Source organism: Notechis scutatus, chromosome Z (genome assembly GCF_049901735.1).
Source record: "Notechis scutatus isolate UNSWTSFEM ecotype Mainland chromosome Z, rNotScu1.2, whole genome shotgun sequence".
Taxonomy (NCBI): Eukaryota; Metazoa; Chordata; class Lepidosauria; order Squamata; family Elapidae; genus Notechis; species Notechis scutatus.
The window spans coordinates 22,783,670-22,808,415 of NC_142025.1; the positions used below are offsets into that span (position 1 = coordinate 22,783,670).

The following is a 24,746-nucleotide window of genomic DNA, read 5'->3' on the forward strand; positions in this document are numbered from 1 at the left end:
AAAACGGAAACATATCAGAATTTCTTTAATTGGTTGAAGTTTGCAGAAAGAAAAACTAAAAGGAAACTAGTAACTTTTGTAACTGATAATGGTACGGAATTTATAAATAATAAATTCAAAAATAGACTGAAGATGGCAGGTGTTGAACATAAAAAGTCTGCACCATATAGGCCACAACATAATTCCTTTATAGAAAGACGAGGCCAAACAATACAGGCAATGGCTCGTACTATGTTGTCGGATTCAGGATTACCTGAAACTTTGTGGGGAGAAGCAATAATGTGTGGTAATCATATATTGAATAATGTTGTTAACTCAACAACAGGTGAATTACCATTCACATGGTGGCATGGTAGAAAACCTGACCTAAGCTACATGCACACATTTGGAGCACCAGCATGGGTGCATATTCCTACACAACTGAGACATAAGGGGCAGCATAGGGCTAAAAAGTTATTCTTTGTAGGTTATGAATCTAATCACAAATCATACAGATTCTGGGAAAAAGGTACATCTAGCTGTTTACTGTAGTGCTAGTGCACAATTCCTTGAACATGTAGGATGGGAAAAACTGGAGCAAGATTCAAGCAAGGATGTAATCATAGAAACCTACAAAAGACCAAAACAACATATCAGTAATAAGAAGAATACAATTAAAGAGGAAGTACAGGAAGAGCACATAGGACCAGAACAGGAAGAAATAGGTGAACAGGAAGAAATAGATAACCAGGAACAGGTAGTACATGAAAGTCCACCTGTAAGCCCTGTAATACCTAGACGTTCAACACGTGAAACCAGACCACCTGACAGGTACCAAGCAAGTGTAGTTTGCCAAGTTAGTAAAGTTCCAACTACTGTTGAAGAACTTAGAATGTATCCAGAAAAGGAACAAGAAAATTGGCATAGAGCAATGGAGAAAGAATTAAATTCATTGAAACAAATGGAAGTTTATGAAAATGTTAAATTACCTCCAGGTGAAAAGTCCATTGGCTGTAAATGGATATTTAAATTAAAAACAGGTAAAAATGGGACTGTTACCCATAAGGCTAGGTTGGTAGCTCAAGGATTTAATCAAACTGCATGTGATTATGATGAAGTATTTGCACCGAGTCTAAAAGCAACAACCTTGAGAGCAGCTTTAGTGTGGGCAGCTAAGAAGAACTATATTATAAATCACTTAGATGTAGAAACTGCCTATCTGCATGCACCATTGCAGCATACTATATACCTAAAGAAACCTGTAGGAATTAAGGATGATAAAACAAATAATGACTGTTGGAAGCTTAAAAAAGAGTCTCTATGGATTAAAACAATCTGGTTACAAATGGAACCAATATATTGTTAAGGAGTTAAACAATATAGGGTTTAAAGCAGGTTTAGCTGATCCATGTCTATTTAAGAAAGAGACAAATGGAACAGTGTCATTATTATTGTTGTTCACTGATGATATTGCCTTAATTACAAAAACTAATAATGAAGCTACTGAAATAATATCATTATTAGGTAAGAGGATAAAATTAAAGCAATTAGGAGAGATAAAACAGTATCTAGGATTAACAATAAATAAAACCAAAGGTGGCTATAAGATATCTCAAGAGGATAAGATTTGTCAATTACTAAAAACATACAAAATGGAACTTTGTAAACCGGCAAAAACTCCAATGAGTAAGGAATTTGGCCACACTGATGCTCAAAGTCCAAAATTCGATAAAACTATCTATCAATCGCTAATTGGTAGTTTATCGTACATTAGTAATTGGTCAAGGCCAGATATTGCCTATAGCGTTAATCAATTGGCAAGATTCAACGCTGAACCCACTGAACGACACTGGCAAGCGACAAAACGTATATTAGGATATCTTAAAAGGACAATGCATTATGCATTGTATTTGGAGCCAAAAGATGATCTGATTTTCAGTGCATATGCTGATGCAAGTTTTGCAACAGACATAAACACTAGGAAATCAACTTCAGGTACGGCTATACTGTTAGGAAAGGCACTGATTGATTGGAGGTCAATTAGACAGCAACACATAAGTATGTCCACAATGGAAGCAGAATTTTCATGTCTATCTTTATTATGTACTGATTTAATTCTGTATAAACAGTTGTTATTGGATATGGGAATAACTGTTAATGATTCCATTGTATTATATGAGGACAATCAAGCAGCCATACTGATGGCTACAAATATTGCTGTAAAAACGAGATCTAAGCATACAGATCTTAGATATCTGAATGTAAGGCAATCTGTAAAAAATGGTTTGATAAGACTGGAATATTGTATGACTGAAGAAAATATTGCTGATCAATTTACAAAAGCCCAAGGTTCAGTCAAACACAAAGAAAGTTGTGATGCCTATGGGTTAAGGTTGTAAATATAGATATATATATATTATATTACCCAAAAGGGGAGTATGTTAGGAATAACAAGGTTACCTAACGTAGTTTGGGTAAAATAATATATATAAACTATGATAGTAAGTTTAAGTGTGTGTCACTTTAAACTGCAAAACATGTAATTTTGGGTGCGGTTGTAAGGGAGCAAGAGAACCTGCTGGATTTGCTGACTATACTGGATTGATGGTTTGCTAACTGCGTGTTCCCTGCTGCTGAGTTTTTTGAACGTCGAAGGAAGAAAGGAGTTTTGACTTCTTTATATCTCTACTGCGAGGAGATATATTACTGGACTGATATTTGTAAGTTTACTAACCTCTTTTCGACAATGGACTTTGCAACTGAATAATCCCCGAACGGACTGAACTAGTGAATGATATATGGACTGTTTGACTATGCTAAAACTCTTACTGGAATAAACTATTTAACTAGCAGTGTGTATCTGTTTTACTGAGTGTAAGCTACAAAAAACGTTTATCTCACATATTTGCCTGCCTGCCTGCCTGCCGTGCACATTCTGCTAGGGTGTATCCCTAACAAAGGTTTTTAGGAACAGTGTTTGACTGTTACTGTCTCAGGAAGCCTTAATCAGAACAGGCTGATCCTTTGCTATTTCCAGGCTGGTACCAGAGGCCAGATCTAAGCACCCGGCTGGCCAGATCTGACCTGTGGGCCTTGAGTTTGACACCCCTGATCTAGCATGTTGCAACAATGCCAATAGAATGAATATGAATGGCAAAAGTGGGGGCATTTTTAAAGCAGGAAGAATGATGTCAAGAGGGCAAAGATATATCACATTTAAGATCTGAAACAATATTTTTATTTTTAGTAAAAATAAAATATATTTTTTAAAAATTGTGCTATGCTTATTTAAGGGACTGTATTACAATTTTCATTTTCATTAGAAAATGTCAGGGAAACAATTCTATTGACATCTTTGGCAGCTTTGGTTGATGGAAACTCTGGGAGCCATGAAAACAAGAGTGTTAGCTGATGGCAAAAACATAGGAAAAATCTGAATAACAATGTATGAATTTGTATATAAGATTATATTCCTTTTTTATAACAGCATCAAGGACTGTAGTCAACCCATTTTAAAAACACTTGGGGTGGCCGTAATGTAAGTGGTTGTCAACTTTCTAGAAACAAATTTGGGTTGAATATCAGTATGGAAATGCTGCCAATGTCTTATAGCTAGTAAATCACTTAATTGAAAAAGTATGATTAGTATCCAAAGTAACTCAAAGTATTTATTCATGCAGAATGAAGGGACCTGCTGATTGTGGCATCTTGCTCCCAAAATCTTTAATCCCAAATGTGAGAGCAATCATCAAAACCAAAGCTTGTCTCTTCTTTACTTGCTTTGCCAACCACGAAACAACTTGGAAGCCTTGTTTTAATCTACTGTTTGTTAATATGTCTAAATGTTGTGGGATGGGGTAGAGGTAAAATGTAACTAAATACATTTAACAAAATCTGTGGATTATTTTATTGAATTATAATTTTTAATTCATCTACAGTGTGCTTTCAGTTATTAAAAAACTTGTTACTGTATTTTCAGAAATAACTTTTCCAGATCTTCTTAAGACAATGCACACTCACAGTATATTAAACAATGGTTTAATTTTACATTAAAATAAGCAGTGTCTGAGTTCATTGTATCTTAAAAAGCAGATTTTGAATAATATCCAACTGAAAAATAACTCAGTAATCAAGAACTCAATACCATTTATCTTTTTATTATTAAAATGAGAATTATGGAATTAAAGAATGTAGTAAAAATGAAATAGCTACATTTGTATATAGTATAATTCTTCCCAAAACACGCAATTGCTTACTAAGGACCCATAAAATCTCACTAATGTATCTGGCTTTCTGGTGCACTTTTTTTCTTAGTTATGGCTGTCTCTTTCTACCCTTCACATTTTGGGAACTACAATGATAAATCTTGAATTGCAGTTTTTGGTACCTCAGGGACTAGTTTAGTTCAAAGCCCATAATTATTTTAATAATTTTCAAATTAATAATTTTCTCTAATAATGTTAAGGATAAAAGGGGAATTATAATTTATGCTACCACAAAACAAAAGTAACATACCATACTTTGAAGATAAACTAGTCAAGCAGATTCTTTCCTAATACTCTTTTATTAAACCAGAGCTGAAGCTACTCCGTAGTACTTCATTATCCACATTAACTGTTAATCACCATTTTTTCCACCAAACCAACAGCTTTTCCTTCAAGCCTTGTCCCCCTTTCTTTCTGATAAGCACAAAAACTTAATTAATCAGAAAAATAAGATGATTTATAGACTTTAACCACATTAAAATGAATAGGGAGCCATCATATGTTATTGCATGAATGTGTTCAGTGCCAAAGTACAAAGCCTCTAATAGGTATGGGCACCTACCTACTATCTACCACCCACCATAGGAGACACCTTCACAATCCCTAACCTAGTCTATGTGAGCATGGGCTGATGGCTTTTGAAGTCCAAAATACACAGAAGCAGAGGTGCTATTCAGTAGGTTCTGACCAGTTCTGGAGAACCTATAGCGGAAATTTTGAATAGTTCGGAGAACTAGCAAATCTCTGGAGATTTTACAGTATCCTTCCCCAGCCATGCCCACCAAGCCATGCCCACAGAACCGGTAGTAAAAAATTTTTGAATCCCACCACTGCACAGAAGGCATCAAATAGCTGGCTCCTTCTAACATTTATTGTTCCATTAGGCTCCGAGGCTAAAAGGAACTGCTTTTACAATGTACTGTAGGAGAGACTACCTAGTACTACTAGGTTTAAATGATATTCACCCATTATTGAATTGGTAGAAAACTATACTAGCATGAGATGTACTGTCCCCACTGACAGTTATTTTTGTCTCTACAGTTCTAAGCCATAATCAGACAACTGATTTCTCTCCTGTGCAATAGGTGACAAAGCCTAACAGATTTAATACATTGTTGGAATTATCCTTGGCTATTACTAGAGTACGAGGGGGATGGGATATGTTGCTTTAATACCTTAAAAAAAACCTGAACGTATATGCCATGGATAGGAAAAAGGCAGAGCAGGGGAAGAGGCTACCTCAGCAGAGATAGTTTTAATTCTATATTTATTCAATATTGTTTACTTAATTGTCTTTTTAGAGTTTAAATTGAGCTATGCAGGAGTCCCAGAGTTTAGCACATATTTTTAAATTTTATACAAATGCCAGTGATTATCTTATCTACACTTTGAGTGTAATGTGTCTTGAGCACCATAGGAAAAACTGTGGGGAAAAGTTATGTAAAGGATTGTATTGCAAAGTACTTTGCCACCTTTAGTGCTGAGCATAACTGGAAGCCAACAATTTGAAAATGGCAAAAAAGGCAGCAGAGCCAAACCAAGCTTTTTAAAAGAATAAAATAAACATTTAAATAATGGAATAGACATCTTATTTCCTATTTATTTTCTACTCCAAAATAAAAACAAAACTTGGCTTTCTATTACCTCTTTCATTTTATTGCAATATTTTTACAGGTATTAACATAATAATTTTTGGAATAGTTGGAAGATTTAAAAATGGCTGCCACTGCTTGGAGGACCCAGTTGCCACCCTACTGCAAATATTAGTATCAATTTCATTATGAATTGAATTAATTATAAGAAAGCATTTGATTCTGTTACACATAGCCGGATTGAGAAATGCTTGGAAATTTTGGGAATTAGCAGCCACTTCCAGAAATTCCTGAAGACTTCCATGAAGCTATGGCACATGAAGTTGATGGCCTGTGGAGTAGAACTTAGTGAAGTTGAAATAAAATGAGAAAATATTCCAAGGTAACTCATTGTCACCACTGTTAGTTGTACTTTCAATGGCACCACTAACAAGAGTTTTGAACAAAACAAACTGTGGCTATAGATTAGGTGGGGAAAAAGGTTGAAAATTTCCCATTTCCTCTACATGGATGATTTAAAACTGTTTGGAAAAACAAAAGCTGAATTGAGTCACTGCTAAAAAGCACTGAGAAGTTTAGCAGAGACATTAAGATGCCATTTGGCATTGACAAATGTGCAACAATTGCTGTTAAGGTTGGAAAAATTGTTGAAGATGATGTATTCTAACTTGACAATGAAGAGTTGATAAGAGCAATAGCACCAGAAGAAGGGTAAAAGCACTTAGAGTCTTGGAAGCTTCTGATCTGTTGCACTAATCAAGTCAGAGAAGTTACTTCAACAAAATATATAAACTGAGTATGGAAATTTTTGACATCAAATCTAAGTGGAGGAAATATCATAAAGGCAATTAGCACCTGGGCAGTGCTTGTAACAATTCATAGCTGAAATAATTGATTGTACTCAGCTGGAACTTGACAACTTGGTTCAAAAGACAAGAAAACTAATGACAATGCACCATGCTCTGTACCCAAAAAGTGATTCTGATCAATTGTACTTGTCTAGATCTCAGGGTGGCAGAGGACACTTACAGGTGAAATAAACTATGAAACAAGAAAAACATGGCTTAAATGACTACATAAAAAAGCATAAGATGCCTGGTATGAGTGGTTTAGAAATAAAAATAAAATAAAATGGCAATTAGGAAAAGAATGAGGGAATATGTAAATATGTAAATATACCATAGAGAAGATTGATGTGTAAGGATAAAAGATATTGATTTATAGCAAGAGTAAGATGTAATGGTAAGAGAATAAGTAAATACATATACTTAAAAATGTAAGGAGACACAAAAGATGTCTTGATGTTGATAACAATGTATCAAGTTTTATTTTATGTTTTTTTTAAAAAAAGCACAAGAGTTTCTGCTGAAGGACGTGAACAAGAGAAACCTCTTGAAAACAGCGAGATTGAAAGTTGAATATTGAAAAGGAAACAATTGAGCATCAAGTTTCTAACTGGAAAAGAAGCCTATACCTGAAAGACATTGAAGGAAAAGAAAATACAAATCTAACATAGAGATGGTTGAGATCAGGGATGCTGAAGGCTTCATTTTGGCTGCACAAGAACAAGTCCTGCAGATCAATTCCATAAAAGCAAAAATTGAATATGTCAGTAACAACAGCAAATGCCACTTATGCATCAGAAGCTTTGCCAGAGGTTTGGGTCCAAATGCAGCAAAAAATTCTGGGAATACTAAATTGACAAATGCCTGACATCACTATTATGGAAAAGAAAAAAGTTGAGGAGGAGGAGGAGCTTTCCTCCACAACCCTGCCACTGTTATGCCTGGTTAGCCTGGGTACTCTTCCCATGATTTCCACGGAACACAGGCTTTACTATTAAAGATACTACAAAATAAAACTGGACTCATCATCACCTCCAAACAACCAATCTGATACTTGCTTGTACTCTCCTTTCAAAAATAAACTTCTCTGCTTCCAGCAATTGCCTATGCTCTGTGTTCTTTCAAACCAGACTCAAAAATGAGCCTAAATTTTCTATTAACACTATATCAGTTAGTAGTGGGATTCAAATATTTTTACTACGGGTTCTGTGGGCGTGGCTTATTCGATGGGCGTGGCTTGGTGGACATGTGACTGGGAGGGTGTGGCTTAGTGGTCATGTGGCTGGGTGGGCGTGGCTTGGTCATGTGACTGTGTGGGTCTGCTTGGTGGTCATGTGACTGGGTGGGCATGGTCAACTCAATGTCACTCACATCAAGGGGTGCCACACCTGGCCCCTCCCCTCCCAGCCATTCTTTGTCACCCAGCCTCAACTTATCTATAGTAAGCTGTTCACCTTTTTTGACTTTATTATCTGCATACTATAGATGTACTTTCATGGACCACTGAAAGGAGGAAATGGCTCACATGCTTTACCCAAGAGTGTGATAGGCAACAGGCTTTTAAGGGGCTGCCACAAAGAAAGGGGAACAATGTATTTTCCAAAGAAGCAGAATGCAAACAAGAAGCAATGGATGGAAACTGAACAGAGAGGAGCAACCTAAAACTAAGGAGAAACTTCCTGACAGTGAGAACAATTAACCAGTGGAACTGCCTGTCTCCAGAAGTTCTGGGTGCTCAATCACCGGAAGTTTTTAAGAAAAGACTGGACAGCCATTTCTCTGAAATGGTATAGAGTTCCCCCCAAGGTCCCTTCTAAGTGTTATTCCGTTATTCTGACACCTTTCCCAGGATCTCTACTCAGAGTTTGGCATACTCAGTTTTCTTGCCTGAGCTGAAGGTTGGACTAGACCTCCAAGGTCCCTTTCAATTCTTGTTAAACACATGTGTATTTTATGCTCTAGACTATTGACATTGAATGCATGTAAACCTTGAAAAATATGTGGTAGCCCTGGGCAAAAGAAAGGCAGAAAAATCACTCTAGGTGTAGGGACAGTGTAAAATATTAACACATGATAAATAATGGAACAATTAAAAATAATAACACAGAGTTTTCTCTCTCTCTCTCTTCCTATTCTCTCTCTCTCTCTCTCTCTCACACACACACACACACACACACACACACACACGGAACACTTTTGTAGCTTAACAGACATGCATTTTGAAGCAGCTCCTTTAAATTTCTCCAAGGCTGGAGTGGATTCCCCCACCCCGTCTGTCCGACCGCACTCCTTCTCACTCCAGGCACTTTAACTCACACAGGGAAAGTGATACTTGTAGCGTCCATGCCTTTCTTCCTTTCCCCCCGGGGAGAAAGAGGACGTGGGGAACGGAAAGCTAGAAGAATGATTGGGCAAAGGGAGCAACTGGACGACCGGGTTGTGGGCGTGGCCAGCCAGGGGTCATCACAGGTTCGGTGACCCACACCAAATAACTGCTACCGGTTCACCCGAAAAGGTGCGAACCGGTTGAGTTCCACCTCTGATCAGTTAGAAGATTTTGAGATCATCCTCCATGTTATTTATTGTTAGATGTTAATTATTTTAAATATTTTAAACAATTCTTTAAATTACTTTTTACAGTTTTTGATTGGTCTCCTTGTGTTTGGTCTTAGGCAATAAATAAATTTTGATTTGATGATGATATTTGAAGACATTTTAATCTGGAAACCGGTCTATAAAAGCATAACGGAGGTAGAGTTTAAAGTAAGGGGAGGGAGGGACCTCATGTTAGGATCATTGGTCAGATAAATATTTGACTTTATCTTTCTGGGGTTTTATTGCATTAATGACATAAAACGTGTCCAGGTGAGATCAAGATCTACGTATTTAGTATTCTGTTCTCACTAAATAACCAATTATGCAGGTAAACAAGAATCATTTTCAAAAACATCTTCTTTGAAAGATACATTTACTTTTATAATTCCTAGACACCGAATCCTTTTGAATTTGTTTTTTTCCCCTTTTGGTAAAAGATATTTTTCAACATTCATACAAAGATTAGAAGTTAGCACAACAAAGAGATACAGGTAGTCCTCAACTTACAATTACAATTGAGCACAAAATTTCTGTTAAGTGACATATTTAGTGAGTTTTGCCCCATTTTACAATCTTTCTTGCTTCAATTGTTAAGTGAATAACTGCAAAATGACTTTGCTTGTCAGAAGGTTGCAAAAGGTGATCACAGGACACAGCAATCAATGGTCATAAGTATGAACCAGTTGCCAAGTATCTGAATTTTGATCACATGATAGTGGGGATGCTGCCAAGGTCTGTCTTTCTGCCTGCTTGCCTGCCCACCTACCTACATATCTATCCATACATTCATCCAAAAGATCTGCCCGCCTTCCTGCCCACCTGCCCGCCTACCTACCTGCCTACCTACCTATCTTTCTACCTCTCTCTCTCTCTCTCTCTCCAACTATCCATCCATATTCAAAGAGCCGGCCCCGCAGGCACATCAGGAAAGTAGAGCAAAGCCAGTCTGGGAGGGAGAGTGAGAGAGAGAGAGAGACCTGATGCATCAGATTGAAATAGCCTAGTTTAGACTGAGGCCCTTTTCCACATTGAAACATCTTTGGCTTCTATTAAAGGTTTTGTGGACGAAACATGGTCAAGACTATGAGGAAGCTCTCACATTTTGTTGAGGCTTTAAACAGGATCCATTGGACCAGATCTCCACTCTAAAAATTACTTTTCCCCAATGTATTACAGTGCCAATTCTGAAGAAGGCAAAACCAAAATGTACTGATAAATTACAAGAACACACACACACACCCTTCTAACTCTGCTGGAGCAGGTGATTGGACTAGAATAGATATCTCATTATCTTTCTCCTCCCTCCTCCCTTCTTTATTTCTTTTTTATTTCTGTCCCTTCCCCCCTCTTTCTTTGTCCCTTTTTCTTTCTTTCCCTTTTCTCTTTCTTTTCTTCCTTCTCTCTTTCTCTTTCTCCCTTTTCTCTCTCTCTCTTTCCCTCTCTCAGGCTCACCCCATTGACTTGACTTGCTTGGGCAGGTCCCTCCAGTGCAGTGGGCTCAATGGGTGGACTCATGGACCGGCACCCTAGAACGCGGCAGTGGCGGCATGTTTGAAAGTAGAGCAAAGCCAGAGGTCGGTAATTTTTGCTGCAAAGAATCACAAAAACTTCTGGGTTGTGCACAAGAAGGGACACATGTCAATGCAATTCAGCAATATAAAGAGATACAAATAAAACAAATCAACAAGAATTGGCAAAGCATCTCTGATTAGATTTTATTCATTACTAGAATCTAATCAGAGATGCTTTGCCGATTCTAGTGCAATGACCTGCTCCAGCAGGGTTAAAAGGGAGTGTGTGTATATGTGTGTGCATGGCTGTGAAAACTCCAAAAACAGGTCAAGTATCTCTGGGGAGGCCAGTCATGAATTAGAACACTTGCTAAACAACCAGATATTAAGTGAGGACCACTTGTTTGCCAGTCACCTGGCCACGCCCACCCAGTCACATGACCACCAAACCACACCAAACCAGTCATGTGACCAGCAAGCCACACCTGCCCAGTCACATGACCAGCAAGCCATGCCCACCCCATCATGTGACCAGCAAGCCACACCCTCAAATTAGGCCACGCCCACAGAAATTTGAATCCCACCCCTGGATAGGGGGCACCAAGGATGAGTTTGTAGCACCAAGGGAGCGGTGGGCTGAAAAAGTTTGGGAACCACTGCTCTAAAGGAAGAAAAGGTAGACATATTTCAAGATAAAAATTGCCAAATGAGGTAGTGAATAAAAGAAAAACTCCCCTCAATATTTCAGTACATGCTTTTGTTATTTAAGATATACATTTTATAAATTGGAAGTCTGAAACCACAACTTTTTGAAATGTTAATTAGCCAAATTCCTATGTATTTCATATATATGCAGGACATAGGTATCTCTGCTTCACCATTTCTATTCTTGCAAACTAGTAACTTAGGCAATATCTTTTTTGTAAGAGAGATATAAACAGCTCTTTGATGCTTTATTTTGTATTACTCTTAAAGCATGTTATCATTTCCTGCTGTTCAGGGTTTAACATACACTATAGAGTTTTCTTCAAGCTATAAATGTTATCCTCCCAAAACCTTTTCTAATAAGTATGAAAATTAAATTAATATGTAATAATGATCCCAATGCATTAATTTGTCAGTATTAAACCCTACTTTGTTAACCAATTACTATATCTTTAGGGAAATCACATGACATATTACGTTTTTCTTGAAAAAGAGGCTTGATGTTATACATCAAATAATATTAATAAAAAGGGTATTTTATTTTTATTTTATTATTTATTTATCATCTGTATGTTTCATCTGTGTTGCTTCTGTTTAGTATGTAGATTTAATATCAACTTTCTTCTGGATTATATGGTTCATTAGTTGGATTTTTATGAGACTGGAAATCCCATACTAAAGTAGATAAATGAAAAAACATTTCAGAATAGAAAATCATTTCTGAACTATTGCCCCAAAAGTACACGGACAAGTTCACCTTCAGAGATTCAGCTTTTTATAGAATGAAAATAAAGAAACGGATTTAAAAGACATCTAATAATTTTTTGTTAAATTTATTTGCGGCCTATCTCACCATGTGACTACTCTAGGCAACATACACAAATATCAAGTATGATGTGCATTATTTAGTACTCAGTATTGAATTGAAATTTATTTTTTTGGTCAATTTAATGTAGCCTTGCTAAGAAAAATCAAGTTAATAGCCTAATTTAGATTTGCATTCATGGTAAGGAAAGTTATGAACATTTTTTTAAAAAATCCAACTGCTAAAACAGGGGTGTCAAACTCAATATCATTGAGGGCCACATCAGGGTTGCGTTTGACCGGGCAGGGTGAGTGTGGCCAGGGTGGGCAGAGCTAGCTCGACATCATTCATGTTGGGTGCACCTGTGATGGCCCGAGTGCTCCCAAACTCCATTTCCAGCTGTAACAGCTCCCTGCAACCCTATACCAACAAAAACAGAACTTTTTTGCTAGCAGAGGCACTACGGGGTGGTCCTTTGCTGTTTCCAGGATGGCCTTGTGGGCCAGATCTGGCCGACGGGCCTTGAGTTTGATACCTCTGTGCTAAAAGATCTCTGGTCTAGGTTAAATCTGTCATAGTAAAAATAATTTTAGGCATTTTTTGAATATATAATTGAGCTTTGAGAACAAAAAAAACATGATTCTCTATTAACTGTTACTATACCTAGTACAAATCAGGAAATTTAAAATAAAACATCCTTCAGATTTTTAGAAACACTTTCATAAGAAGATTTTTGTAATAATCTCAACAGTAATTTTCAGTAGACAATGCAGCAATTACTGTATTTTCTTTTAGATGGAGCTCAAGGTGGTATTAAAGAGCCAGTTTATAAAACATTTTTGGCAAGACAAAAAAACTAATGTTAATACACATGTTTATATTAAAATATAGTCCTTCATTATTTAATTATTTAATGTTTCAATATGCCATTCTAGTGCCAATCACCATATAGTTTAAACATACTTAATACCATCATTCACACTCTAATCTTTCCATTTAGCTATTACTTTATATAAGAGTGTGTATTCTTATTTCTACCACTATTCTAGTTTTTAATCAGGCCATCATTATATTAGAAAAAAATTCCTTTCTATCCATCATCTTTTGTCCATTTTAATACTTCAATTCTTATTCATTTTTTAGCTTGCCTCCCATACTCCTCTCTTGGATCCTTGCTTCTATCTACATCTATGTCTTCACTGTTCAGTCTAAACATTTCTCCCACCTCAATCCTTCTATGCTGCCAGGCCTCCAAAGTATCTACTCAAACCTCTATCTTCCTTTCAAAAGTATCTTCCTGCTTATCCGATTCCATTTTTAAATCTCTCAAAGTACTTTTCCCTTGGTTTATTTCATTAGTCATTATTATCTTTATTATCTTCTCCTTCTCATCTTCTTGATTTATTTGCTGGTTTATCTGTTTTATCTTTTCCTCTGTTTTTTTCTGTTGTCTCCTCTTTTTCCTGGAATTTTGGTCTTCATTATCAGTTGCAGGGTATTTTCTATTTTTCCATTTATGCCATACAATAGTTTCTTTATCTCCCTGTAATTCTTTGTCATAGTATCCTTAATGCTTTGGAACATCAATGCCAATTCTTTTGAATTTTCACTTATTTCCCCCTGGTGAGCATCTTGTCTTATTTTAGAAGGTCCCGCTCTTACCCAATAGTCCAAAAACAATATATTCAAGCCTAATGTTGCTCCTCCGAAAGTAGAATACTCATAGTTCTTTATGTTCCAGGATTATTCAATTAGTTCCATTTAGATAGTCCAGGAAGCTTTCCCAAAATCAGAAGTCACTTTACTTTACTTAAGAGTCTTCCTTATTCCCACAGTTGAGTCTCTAGTAATCATAACGTAGATAATTATAGAACAGTAGGTACACTACAGTCCTCTAGATGAATATTGTTTATTTTTCTTATCAGAAACTTTCCCAAGCTTGTAGGGGTATGGTATGTTTTCCATTCATCAGTAGGTGGTGTCTCAGTTTAAATTTTAGTGTTGTTTCAAATGTAACAAATTATTTAATCCAATTTTAATTCAATTTATACAAGCAAAGTCAATTATCCAAGTAGATGATTCCAGTATTTTAAAATGCCTTTCCAAAACACTGCCTACCCAGTTTGAAATTTTCTATGTTTTAAAAAGTCTTTAGCTTTTCTCCCCTTAGTTCTTTTCTTTTGGGTCTAGGATTTTTTCTCTGTATAATTGTTTGCTGTTTTAACAAACAAGAGTCTCTTTTCCTTGATTTTCTTCTTTTTTCTTTCAGAGCCCTCCAATGTGGAGAACTCAGCACAGGAGCACCCTTTCCTCACGTTTGATCTCACCATGATGTCAGCCAAAAGTCCGGATCTTTCTCTTAACATTTAATTATACTCTTTTATGTGTATTTTTTTCTTATCCAGACTCTTTTCTTGCATAATTTCATTAAGCATTTTTCATTTTTCCCATTAGTATGTCATCGTAGTCATGAAATAGCACACTGTGGTATAATCTTTATACTATTCAAAGCAGTTTCCATATACTTTTCATTATGCCCATTTCCCCTTCATTCTACCAGAGATTAACACCAATTTATACACCCCATCTATTTAAGGCCTTTTATTACAATTAAACCATCATCTTCCCTTTTCTATATATATATCCTCAACTCACTCCACAAGATCAGATCTCCTTCAGTAATATTGTTTGTCTTTCTCTTAATTTCACAATTATACCATATATCTATTTTCTTTCTTTCATTTCATTTATATTCTTATATTCTAAGACTTAGTATTCTACATGGTCATCACTAGATGGCTTTATAGATACTACTCTTCCCTGACTATCATGACTTTGACTTTAGTCTTGCAATGCTTTTTACTAAGATAAAATAGAGACTATGTAGTCAAGACTACCACCTTTAATTGTATCCATGCCCCAACATGTTAATGGTAAAGACAGTATTGGTCAATTTTGGCACATTTGGGCCAGTATGTTACAAGTATAAAGCCCAGTATTGTGTTATGCACTTATTTCATCTCGCTATTCTATGTAAACTAAGTTTCTAATGTAGAGAGTACTGTGAGAGCCAACTACTATTGCTTATACAGGACCTCAATTTACAACCCTTTGAAGTTATGACAGAACTTCTGGGGAGACTTATCATCTGGATTTAAAGTTCCAATGGTCAGCCCCTATCATGTGGCTGCACCTTGGCTACTTGGCGTCTGGCTGCATGTATAGTAGTTGCCATCATGGTGAGTAGGCTCCATTACACTTGTAACTCAAGGTCTCCTGATATTAGGATTACACTAAGCTTAGATGTATAGACTCAAGAAACCTAAGGAGTTATTAGATCATGGCTTAAATGTATTGATTTATTGTACATTTTTATTCTCTTAATTAAATATTGCATTCAAAATAAGGCAGGATAAGGTATTAGAAATCTATTTGATACTAAGAAATGAGCTTGCAAAACTGTAGATCACCAAGATGTGCTTGTTAATAGCATAGAAAACAAAAAATACAGAATTCATATTTTTCCATACAGCCTAAGGTAACAATATGGCAAACAAAAAATATTCCTCATATAAACAACATGGACACATACAAACTTTGCTGGATGGTTGACAGCATTACCTTGTATGAGCAAAAGCATCAAAGGATTTATGACAAGATTGTATTATGTACAATACAGAAAATGTACTGTAAAGTTTGCCATCGTAAATGGCAAAAAATGTAACAAATTTTAAAAAATGCCATAGTAAAATTTGTTGTGCAAGAATCCTTGATGTTTATAAGAAACATATCAGTAATAAATCACAAGTCAATGACCGAATATCAGCTTTGTAAGCAGAAGATTCCAGGATCAGTTTGTCTTCTGGGATTGCCCTTAATTTTGGATAAATTCACCAGTGTCTGCGCTTAATACAAGGGCAGTTTCCTACACCGTAGCTCTGTCAAATGTCTACTGAAATTTATCTAGCTTCTTTATTCATGTAATGCTTGAAATATAGTAGTCTCTGGGCTCAAACATTCCTTGTGACAGCAATGAAAGAATATAAACTATCTTATTGTGAATGGTTATAGATACATGAAGAAAAGTTTCAGAGAGACCTCTCAGAATCCATGGGGTCAGCTGGGATTTTCACTTCCCCAGGGCAGAGCAGTCTACTTAAGAAAGTTTTCATAAGTGTGGTTAAAGGAAGGAAAGGACAATATACATAGGTCATGTTGCTATGTTAATATTTTCTAATAATATTTAAAATTTATGTCTATCACATTACAGATGAGTAGTAAAATAAGAGCATTTGTACTCAATGAAATACATTGTGGTATTTTTCTTTGCTAACTTTAAATTAACTGTAGCATATATGGAGCATAACTTTAAGTTATATTAGGTATGAACAAACCAACTGGCTCAAGCTAATGGACGTCCCAATTCTGTGCAAGACTGTAATGTAATCCCAATACTTTAGGACCAGACCCAGCCACTATCAGCCAATAACTTGAAAAGATAGAGCTATATGGCTAGCAAAAAAAAAAAAAGGTGACTTCTGACTTTGAGAGAACTTAAAACATGGATGATTCTGGTTCATATTGTCTTCTGGATGTATCCTGACTAGAAAGCTGGGAATATATTTTTTTATAAAAGATGCAGAAACAATGTCACTTATGGACTTTTTTCTGAAAATAAAGGAAAAAAATGAACTGCTGATTTATAGATTTATTAGAAAGGGTAGTCTATAATAATAGGGAAATTTTAATGTAACCTTAGAGACAGTAAAATATAAATTACTTATAACTGTTGTTAAGATTGAAAGCCACTTCTGTATTATTTTTTCTTTTCTATTTTTCCTTATTTTTCACTTTTCTATTCTCTATTTTATCTTTAATTTAGTATCTGCATTGTTTTTATTCTTAGATGTTTCCAAAGTAAAAATACTTTGCGCTTGTGTGTGTGTGTGTGTGTGTGTGTGTGTGTGTGTGTGTGTGTGTGTGTTGGTGTTAGATAAGCAACTTTTTTTTTACTCTGAAATACACATATTTCTATACAGCATAAACAATTCCACTCATAATAAAAAAACAACCTGCATTCCTTTTACAGTGCTTACAGACACCACTGTTCTGTTATATCCACACAGACTAATAGGGTAGATAATGTGAATTAAGGGTCGGTTAATGATTTTTTTTAATTTTGTTTTTTTAAAGACTTAGGGCTTTGTAATAGTAAATGGGTGGATTTTGTAGTGTTGATTTCTTTAAAATATAGGTAAGCTCCATGCGCTCGGCGAAGTTAATCCATGGCGATAAGTTATTTAGGCTTCTTTTATTCCTTTAAAAGTTGGTGAAGAGCTAGGCGACCTCCGCATTCAAATTATTTACTGAGGATGCCCGTCACAGAACCAGGCTGCAGAAGGACAGCGGGAGCCGGGTAAAGAGACATTAAAAAGCCTACAAATTAACATGGCAAGGAAAACATCCACCCCCACCCTCGAAGAATATCTCTCAAATCCCCAGAAAGCGGGGTGAGACACGGTTGCAATCCACCAAAGCCACTGAGAAAGCCACCTGCGTAAGCTCACTCCTAGGCATGACACTGATTCCTTCGCTGGAGATCAGAAATTTGCTTCCCCCACTCAAGAAAAGAGGGTGGAGGGCTGGGAAGCATTCGCCGAGAACCAACTCAAGCATCCTGTAAGAAAAGATTAAGCGAGAAAAGCCGCCGAGCCTTTGCTTTTTACCCTCCACCTCCATCCCGCCTTCGCCGCTGGCGCTGCAATTCAACGGGAGTGTCTCCCTCGCTTCTAAGCGACGCGCCGCACTAATGGCTGGTGCAGAAGCTCCGCGCTGCCTCTCCGACAAATGGCCGCAGGTAGGATGATAGCTCAGTCTAGGCAGCAGAGCCATGCAAAAGACAAGCTCAGCTTAAGCCCCGCCCACTCAGCTTGTGGCATGTGCTGCTGTTGTATCTTCTGGGCAAAGCAGATTAGAAATATCTGAAAGACGACGCTGGCACAAGAGGTCAAGCAGAGGGCCCGGATTGAGGCCCTGAGGAACGGGATGTTGCTGCGCTTAGAATTGGTGGTGGTGGTGAGTTTCAATGTTTGGTTGCAATGAAGTTAGGCTTGAGGGAGTGTATTAGTTAATGATGTGTGTGTGTGTGTGTCCCAACTCTATGGCATAGTGCTCATCCATTTCTTGTTTCTTGGCCAAAGGAACCAGATTGACTGAAGACATTTTCCATGTGTCATGTGGCCAGCATGGAAAATATGCGTGGAATGTTATCTTCCAGCCAAAGTCTTACCTATTAATCTACTCACATCTCCATGCTTTTGATCTGCTAGGTAGGCAGGAGCTCACTCTCCTGCACCACTCAGATCTCAAACCGGGCATCTTTAACCATTGAGCCATCGTGCCCTGAAAAAATACATACATAAATACATATATGCATACCTATAGTTTTTTTTAACATCATTCAAGCCGTGTTTTTCTTCTTCCACCACAGTTTGTTTTATCTGTAAAAGGCCTCTGGATCTAGGCAAGTGCAATCTATCAACATCACTATTTGGGTGCAGAGCACAGTGCATTGTCATTAGTTTGGATCCAAGTTATCAAGTTCTAGCTGAACCCAATCAATTATTCCAGCTGAGTATCATATTACTTAGCTACATTACTCAACATCTGGCACTACCCAGATGTTAATTGCCATTGTGATATTTCCTCCACTTAGCTTTGATCTGATGATTTTCCAGACTCACTTTATTTATTTTGTTGAAGTGTAGCTTCCTTGACTTGGTTGTGCAGCAGATCAAAGGCTTCCAAGTGTTGGAAGAAATATCCTTCTGGGTTCAGTTCCAAGTGGGGAAAAAGATACTGGATTCATGGAAAGTTGCTTGGAAAGAAGATTTAATGGTGGACAGGACCACATGCCTTGAAGCTCCTGGGCGAAAAGGGCAGAGATGCTGAGAATCCCTTGGTTTTCAGGTGGTATTCAGCAGGTTCTGATCAGTTCTGGAGAACCGGTAGCAGAAATTTTGAGTAGTTTGGAGAACCAACAAATACCACCTCTGACTGGAGATTTTATAGTATCCTTCCCCTGCCACACCCACCAAGCCACGCCCACAGAACCGGTAGTGAAAAAAATTGAATCCCATCACTGTTTTACACCCTCTGTTGGGCCTCACCTTAGTGTTTCCTGTTCCTGTGTAAGAAATATATCCCACTGGCTGTCAGTCTCCCAGGGGTGGAGGGTCTTAGCTAACTTTGTAGACTTCATCTAGACCACATGGCTTCACCTAAGTGCTGACTGATGCAATCTTCCCAGGTGCCATATGGTGAGATGGGTAATCCTATCATTTCCTGAGGGCCATATCTTAATCCCATCACCCTGGAGTTGAAGTGGGGGGTAGGGAGCTGCAGGATGCTGCTTTGTCTTTAAAACATGATTCTCCTTTTCTCATCCAGGGAAATATAATATTCTGCCTTTTTAATATTTCCTAGAATATTTCATTCTTCTAGGAGAGGGGTGGGTGCTAACTTTCTACCCAAGTATCCTAAGTACTTGTACTCTTCTTCTGGTGCTATTGCTCTTATCAACTCTTCATTGTTAAGTTAGAATCCATCATCTTCAACAATTTTTCCCACCTTAACAGCAAATCTTAACTTTTGCTAACCATTTTAAATCATCCATGTACAGCAAATAGGAAATTCTCAACCCTTTTTAAACCAATTCATAGCCACAATTTGTTTTGTTCAAGATTCCTCATTTGATTTCAAGTTCAGCAAGTTCTTCTCCATAGGCCATCAACTTAGTTTGCCCTAGCTTCATGGAAGTCTTTAGAAATTTCTGGATGTTGCTGTTAATTTCAAAAATGTCTAAGCATTTCTCAGTCCAGCTGTGGAACAGAATCAGATGCTTTCTTATAATCAATCCAGGCCATGACCTTTTGTCTTTTCTTTGACTTCTTCAAAACCAGTGTATCAATCATCAGATGGTCTTTGGTTCTTCTTGATTTTTTGTAGCATCCTTTCTATTGTATAGGCAGCAAATCCTTATTTTCTTATTTCCATAAATTTGGTTTGAAGTAATGCCTGTAAGTAATTTGTATGTTGTGGGCAGGCAAGTGATTGGGCTGTAATTTTCAGGTTTATTTCCCTTTTCTGCATCCTTTTGAATAAAAATTGTTCTTCCAGTTGTTAGCCATTTTTCATTTTCTGGTGTTTACAGGACTTAATTTATCCGGTTTGCTAATCTTGCATGGAAACTTGTTAGTCATTTCAACCAGAATCCATGCAGCTCATTTAAACCAGAGGCATTCCAGTTCTTGACCTATAACAACAACAATGATAATAACAATAATAATAATAATAATAAAGATGGATCGTCACTTAGAACACAGACGGTTCGTCATTTAGAACACAACACACCAGATATCACAGTTGTCAAAAAGAGAAGCGTACAATTTTTTGATATTGTTGTACCAGGAGACGCTGGAGTCAAAAAACTAGAAAAAAATCATGAAATATCATGACCTGGCCATTAAAACTACATGATTATGGATGAAACATGTGACAGTGATACCCATTGTCATCAGGGCACTTGGCATCATGTCCAAGAATTTTACAGCTTTCTGCAATAACAACAGCGGAACTGCAAAAGAAAACCTGCGCTACTCGGAACATCGTACATTTTAAGAAGTTACTTGGTCAATACCTAGGATCCTAGCAGAAACCTGTATCAACCATCAATGTCAGTCAATGATATTTGTGATACATTTTTAAATGTTCAGTTGATTTGAGTTTCATATTTAATGAATAAAAGACAATAATAAAGTAATAATAATAATAGATCAAGAACTGGAGTACCCCTGGTTTAGATGAGCTGCATAAATTCTGGTTGAAATCACTATCAAATTTGCATAATAATAATTAGATTTTATAATACACATAGAAAAGAAGCATCATAATGCCACAACATTCTTGTCATCATTTTCTCCTGCCATTCCCTGGCAAATATTGTTGAAGATACAACATGGGCAGTGTAAAGATAAGCATACTACTTTCTATATAATTTCAGTCTACAAATGTAGTTTTTGAAAAATTACTTCATTCTGTGATCTGGTACAAGAAATGTTACTTTAATTTATGTCAATGAAAGGATTTTTAAAAATGTGTGGCTATTATCACTACATTTACCACAGTACAATACTACTAGTATTAGATATTTTATCTTACTTTTAAAATTCAAGGCAGAATTAAATAGTATAAAATAGTACACAATATGCTACAATTCAATGTCCACTCAATGGAAAGCTCTCTTGTTCTATAACCAATGTCTAAATTAGGACTGTAACCCATGAGGATATTATTAAGATTGGGTATTGCTTCTTAAAAGATCCAGCTGCTTTAAAGAGCTGCAGCTCATATACATGTTTGAACAGATAGTTGGTAAGATTTTCCTCTGGTGCAGCCCGAAGTACCTATTAATGCTTCATTTAGAAAGCAACATGACTGAAGTTTCCTGGTTTGACTAGAAGAGAATATCTTAATGGCAAAAATGAAAGCAATTTCCAGTATCTGGTTGTCTTTGACAAAGACAGTTGTTTTTCTACATTTGATAATACTTTTCCACAACTGCGGTTGCAATATTACATCAACAGGATTCGTTTACCCGTTTTCCTTACTTTTAAAAGAGGAAGATGGAGAACAAAGGGAGTTTGTTGACTATATGTAGCATGGATATCTATTTATTTATTTTATTTAAAAGATTTGTTATTGCTACCCATCATATGGAGCATGATCCTGAGTATCTTGTGGATTATCAAAACAGTAAGATAGATAGATAGATAGATAGATAGATAGATAGATAGATAGATAGATAGATAGATAGATAGATAGATAGATAGATAGACAGACAAAAATTCCTAACTATTTCAAAGTAATACATCCTTTCATGACCACAAATAAATGTCCAGGGCTTTTCTGAGATCCAGTTATGTTCTACTACAATACTTGTAGCTACAATCAGATTTCCAGGGCTTTTTACTACCTAGAATGATAAGGGGCTGCTAGATCTCAGGAAAAAGGAGTTCCAAATTTAAGGGGCAGATAATCTGTTTTTATTAGATCAGCAGTTTCAAATCTAATCTCTTGAAAAGCTTTTTAATATATAGCTGCTCAGATTTGATAACATGCTGATTTGTAACTTAATTAGAAATCAAACTCCACTGTTTCTCGTGACCAAACTATCCAATAGATTCTCAAAGGGTCACCAACTCCAATGTACTAAACATGATACACATAGTCTAGTTCGGATGTAAACATGTACATGGCAAGAAAAACTAATCTTGTGAGTTTACCAGACAGATGGCATGGGGAACAAAGCTGTTACAGAATCTTATAGTCCTGCTAGAAATTCTTTGAAATTTCCTCCCAGAGGAGGGCAACAGAAACAGACTGTAAAGTGGGTGTTTGGGATCTCTAACAATGCTTTGAGTTCTAAGCACATAACTTATAAGAGTATCCTGAATAATGGGAAGCAAGCTTCCTGTAACCTTCTTCGCTGTCCTCTCTGTATGGACCTTGTATTTGAAGCTACCACAAACCAAATAGTGATGCAGTTTGTTAAAAATAGTCTCAATCATGCCTCTGTAAAAAGTGGCCAGGACAGAAGGAGAAAGATGTGCTCTTCTCATCCAACACAGGAAATGCAGATGCTTATTTGCATGCTTCACTAAGGATGACATATGGAGAGGCCAATTCAGAATGTTAGATCTGATAAAATAAACACATATCAGCTTCCATATTGCATCTTCAAATGCACCCAGAAGTAATTGGGGTTGCTTTGAGAGCAATCATGTTGACATTTTTGTATGCAAATTTGTCTGGGAAAGAATATGAAATTGAGTTTTGATTATTTCCCTTTCTTTTCAAAAGTAGCTTAGTTTCCATGATTTCCAGGGATTTCTCTCTTCGTATGTAGCTGTTAGTGAGGTAATATTATTGCTCCAGTCTGTCTGTCTTCCTCTTTTTCCATTCCTCAGGCAATCTTTAGCATCCTGTTCCTGGTGTCCAAATACAGGCATAGTAGTCACAAACTCCTCCTTTCTTCCACTCTATTGCAGCAAAGTGCAACTATGGTTACGGCTCTTGGGGAAAGTATCTGGCATGTTATCTCTTTTTAACAAGAAGCATTTAAACCTTTGATTCATTTTTTTATTGCATTATATCTGGGAATACAAGGGAGCATGCAAGGGGAGGGGGAGATCTTGTCTCATTTTGAACATTTGTTGACCTGACTTGCAAGAGAACAGTGGTTTAATGCCTCTACAATTTTCCCTTTAGATTTATTATTAATTATTTTTTCAAAGGGTTCCTGCCACTGTGAGTTGCAGAACAGGAATAATTTTAATTCTCTTCAACAAAAGCAAACAAACAAAAGGTAATATAATACACTGCTGGAATTATTAAGTTGATATCAGCTGAATTGGTTCAGAGTCCAAAAACACAGTCCAAAGCTTGACAGAGTCCACAAAAACTGGATAGGTGTGCTCCAAAGCAAGTTGATGTTCTGACAAATACACCTTCCCCCATCCCCAGCTGTTCCTTTTAAGGAGACACAGGGTTGTTTCCTCATGAGCAACCTCACTTAACTCTTCTGTGCCTCCCTCTACTCAGCTCTTCACACCTGCAGTTTGGGCAGGGGAGGCAGGTTTTCCTCATCAGAGGTGGTTGGAGCCTGCCATCTCTGCTGACCCTCTGCAGCTGATTGCTCCTGCAGGAAGCTCTCCATCTGGTCAGCTACTCCCCCACCAAACAGCTGTAGGACTGCTTCCTCTTCAGGCTCTGAACTCTGCTCATTCCCAAGGGACCATGCCTTCACCATCAGATACTTCCAGTTCCAACTCCTCCTCCAAACTGGAATCTGACAGCCAGGATATTGACAAAGAATTTAAAAAATGCATTAGCTGATTATGTAGCCAAGAACCAGGATTGATGCAAATTAAAAATTGGAACTTGCTGAATGAACAGAATGTTGGCAAGGTAAAATACTATGTGGTCAATTTCTACAAAAGATCAAGTGGAAAGTGGGTACCTAGCAACAGGAACATTTTTTAAAAAGAAACTGAAGACTAGATTTTGGTTGCTTAAGGGAAAGCTATTCAAACTAAAGCAATCAAGGCCAGAAGTGAAAAAGCATCAAATCATTCAAAGTGCTGATTAAAAAAATTGTCAAATGACTCAAAGTGTAAAAAGCAGAAAAAAAGTAGATCATGTGCTCAGCCCATGCAAGAAGACATAACACACAAACTGGTTATAAACTGCAACATAATATATTCACCAAAATGATTCACTGAAACATCTGAAAAATTATGTTTCAGTTTTGTGTGAACATATAGTTGAAAAAAGGTTTTCAAATGCAGACTGATAAAATATTGGCTCATAACAGAATTAACTGTGATTGA

At 36.8% G+C, this 24,746-nt stretch overlaps 1 protein-coding gene and 1 long non-coding RNA gene across 7 annotated transcripts in view; one reads left to right on the top strand and one right to left on the bottom strand.

Annotated features, from left to right (window-relative positions):
* The window catches only part of GADL1 (GAD like acidic amino acid decarboxylase 1), a 129,685-nt gene extending 111,419 nt beyond the window's left edge, over positions 1-18,266 (bottom strand). For 2 of the 6 annotated variants that reach the window (XM_087947948.1, XM_087947951.1), the window contains exon 1: positions 18,024-18,266. In XM_087947948.1, coding sequence (XP_087804074.1) covers positions 18,024-18,189 — 166 coding nt within the window. In that variant the 5' untranslated portion in view covers positions 18,190-18,266. The remainder of the gene's footprint in view (positions 1-18,023) is intronic. The other 4 variants (XM_087947950.1, XM_026681346.2, XM_087947949.1 and 1 more) reach the window with 3 other exon arrangements.
* Positions 18,084-24,746, top strand: part of LOC148128786 (uncharacterized) — a 40,265-nt gene continuing 33,602 nt past the window's right edge. Inside the window, exon 1 of the long non-coding RNA XR_015746073.1 lies at positions 18,084-18,154. This is a non-coding gene — a long non-coding RNA (uncharacterized LOC148128786). The remainder of the gene's footprint in view (positions 18,155-24,746) is intronic.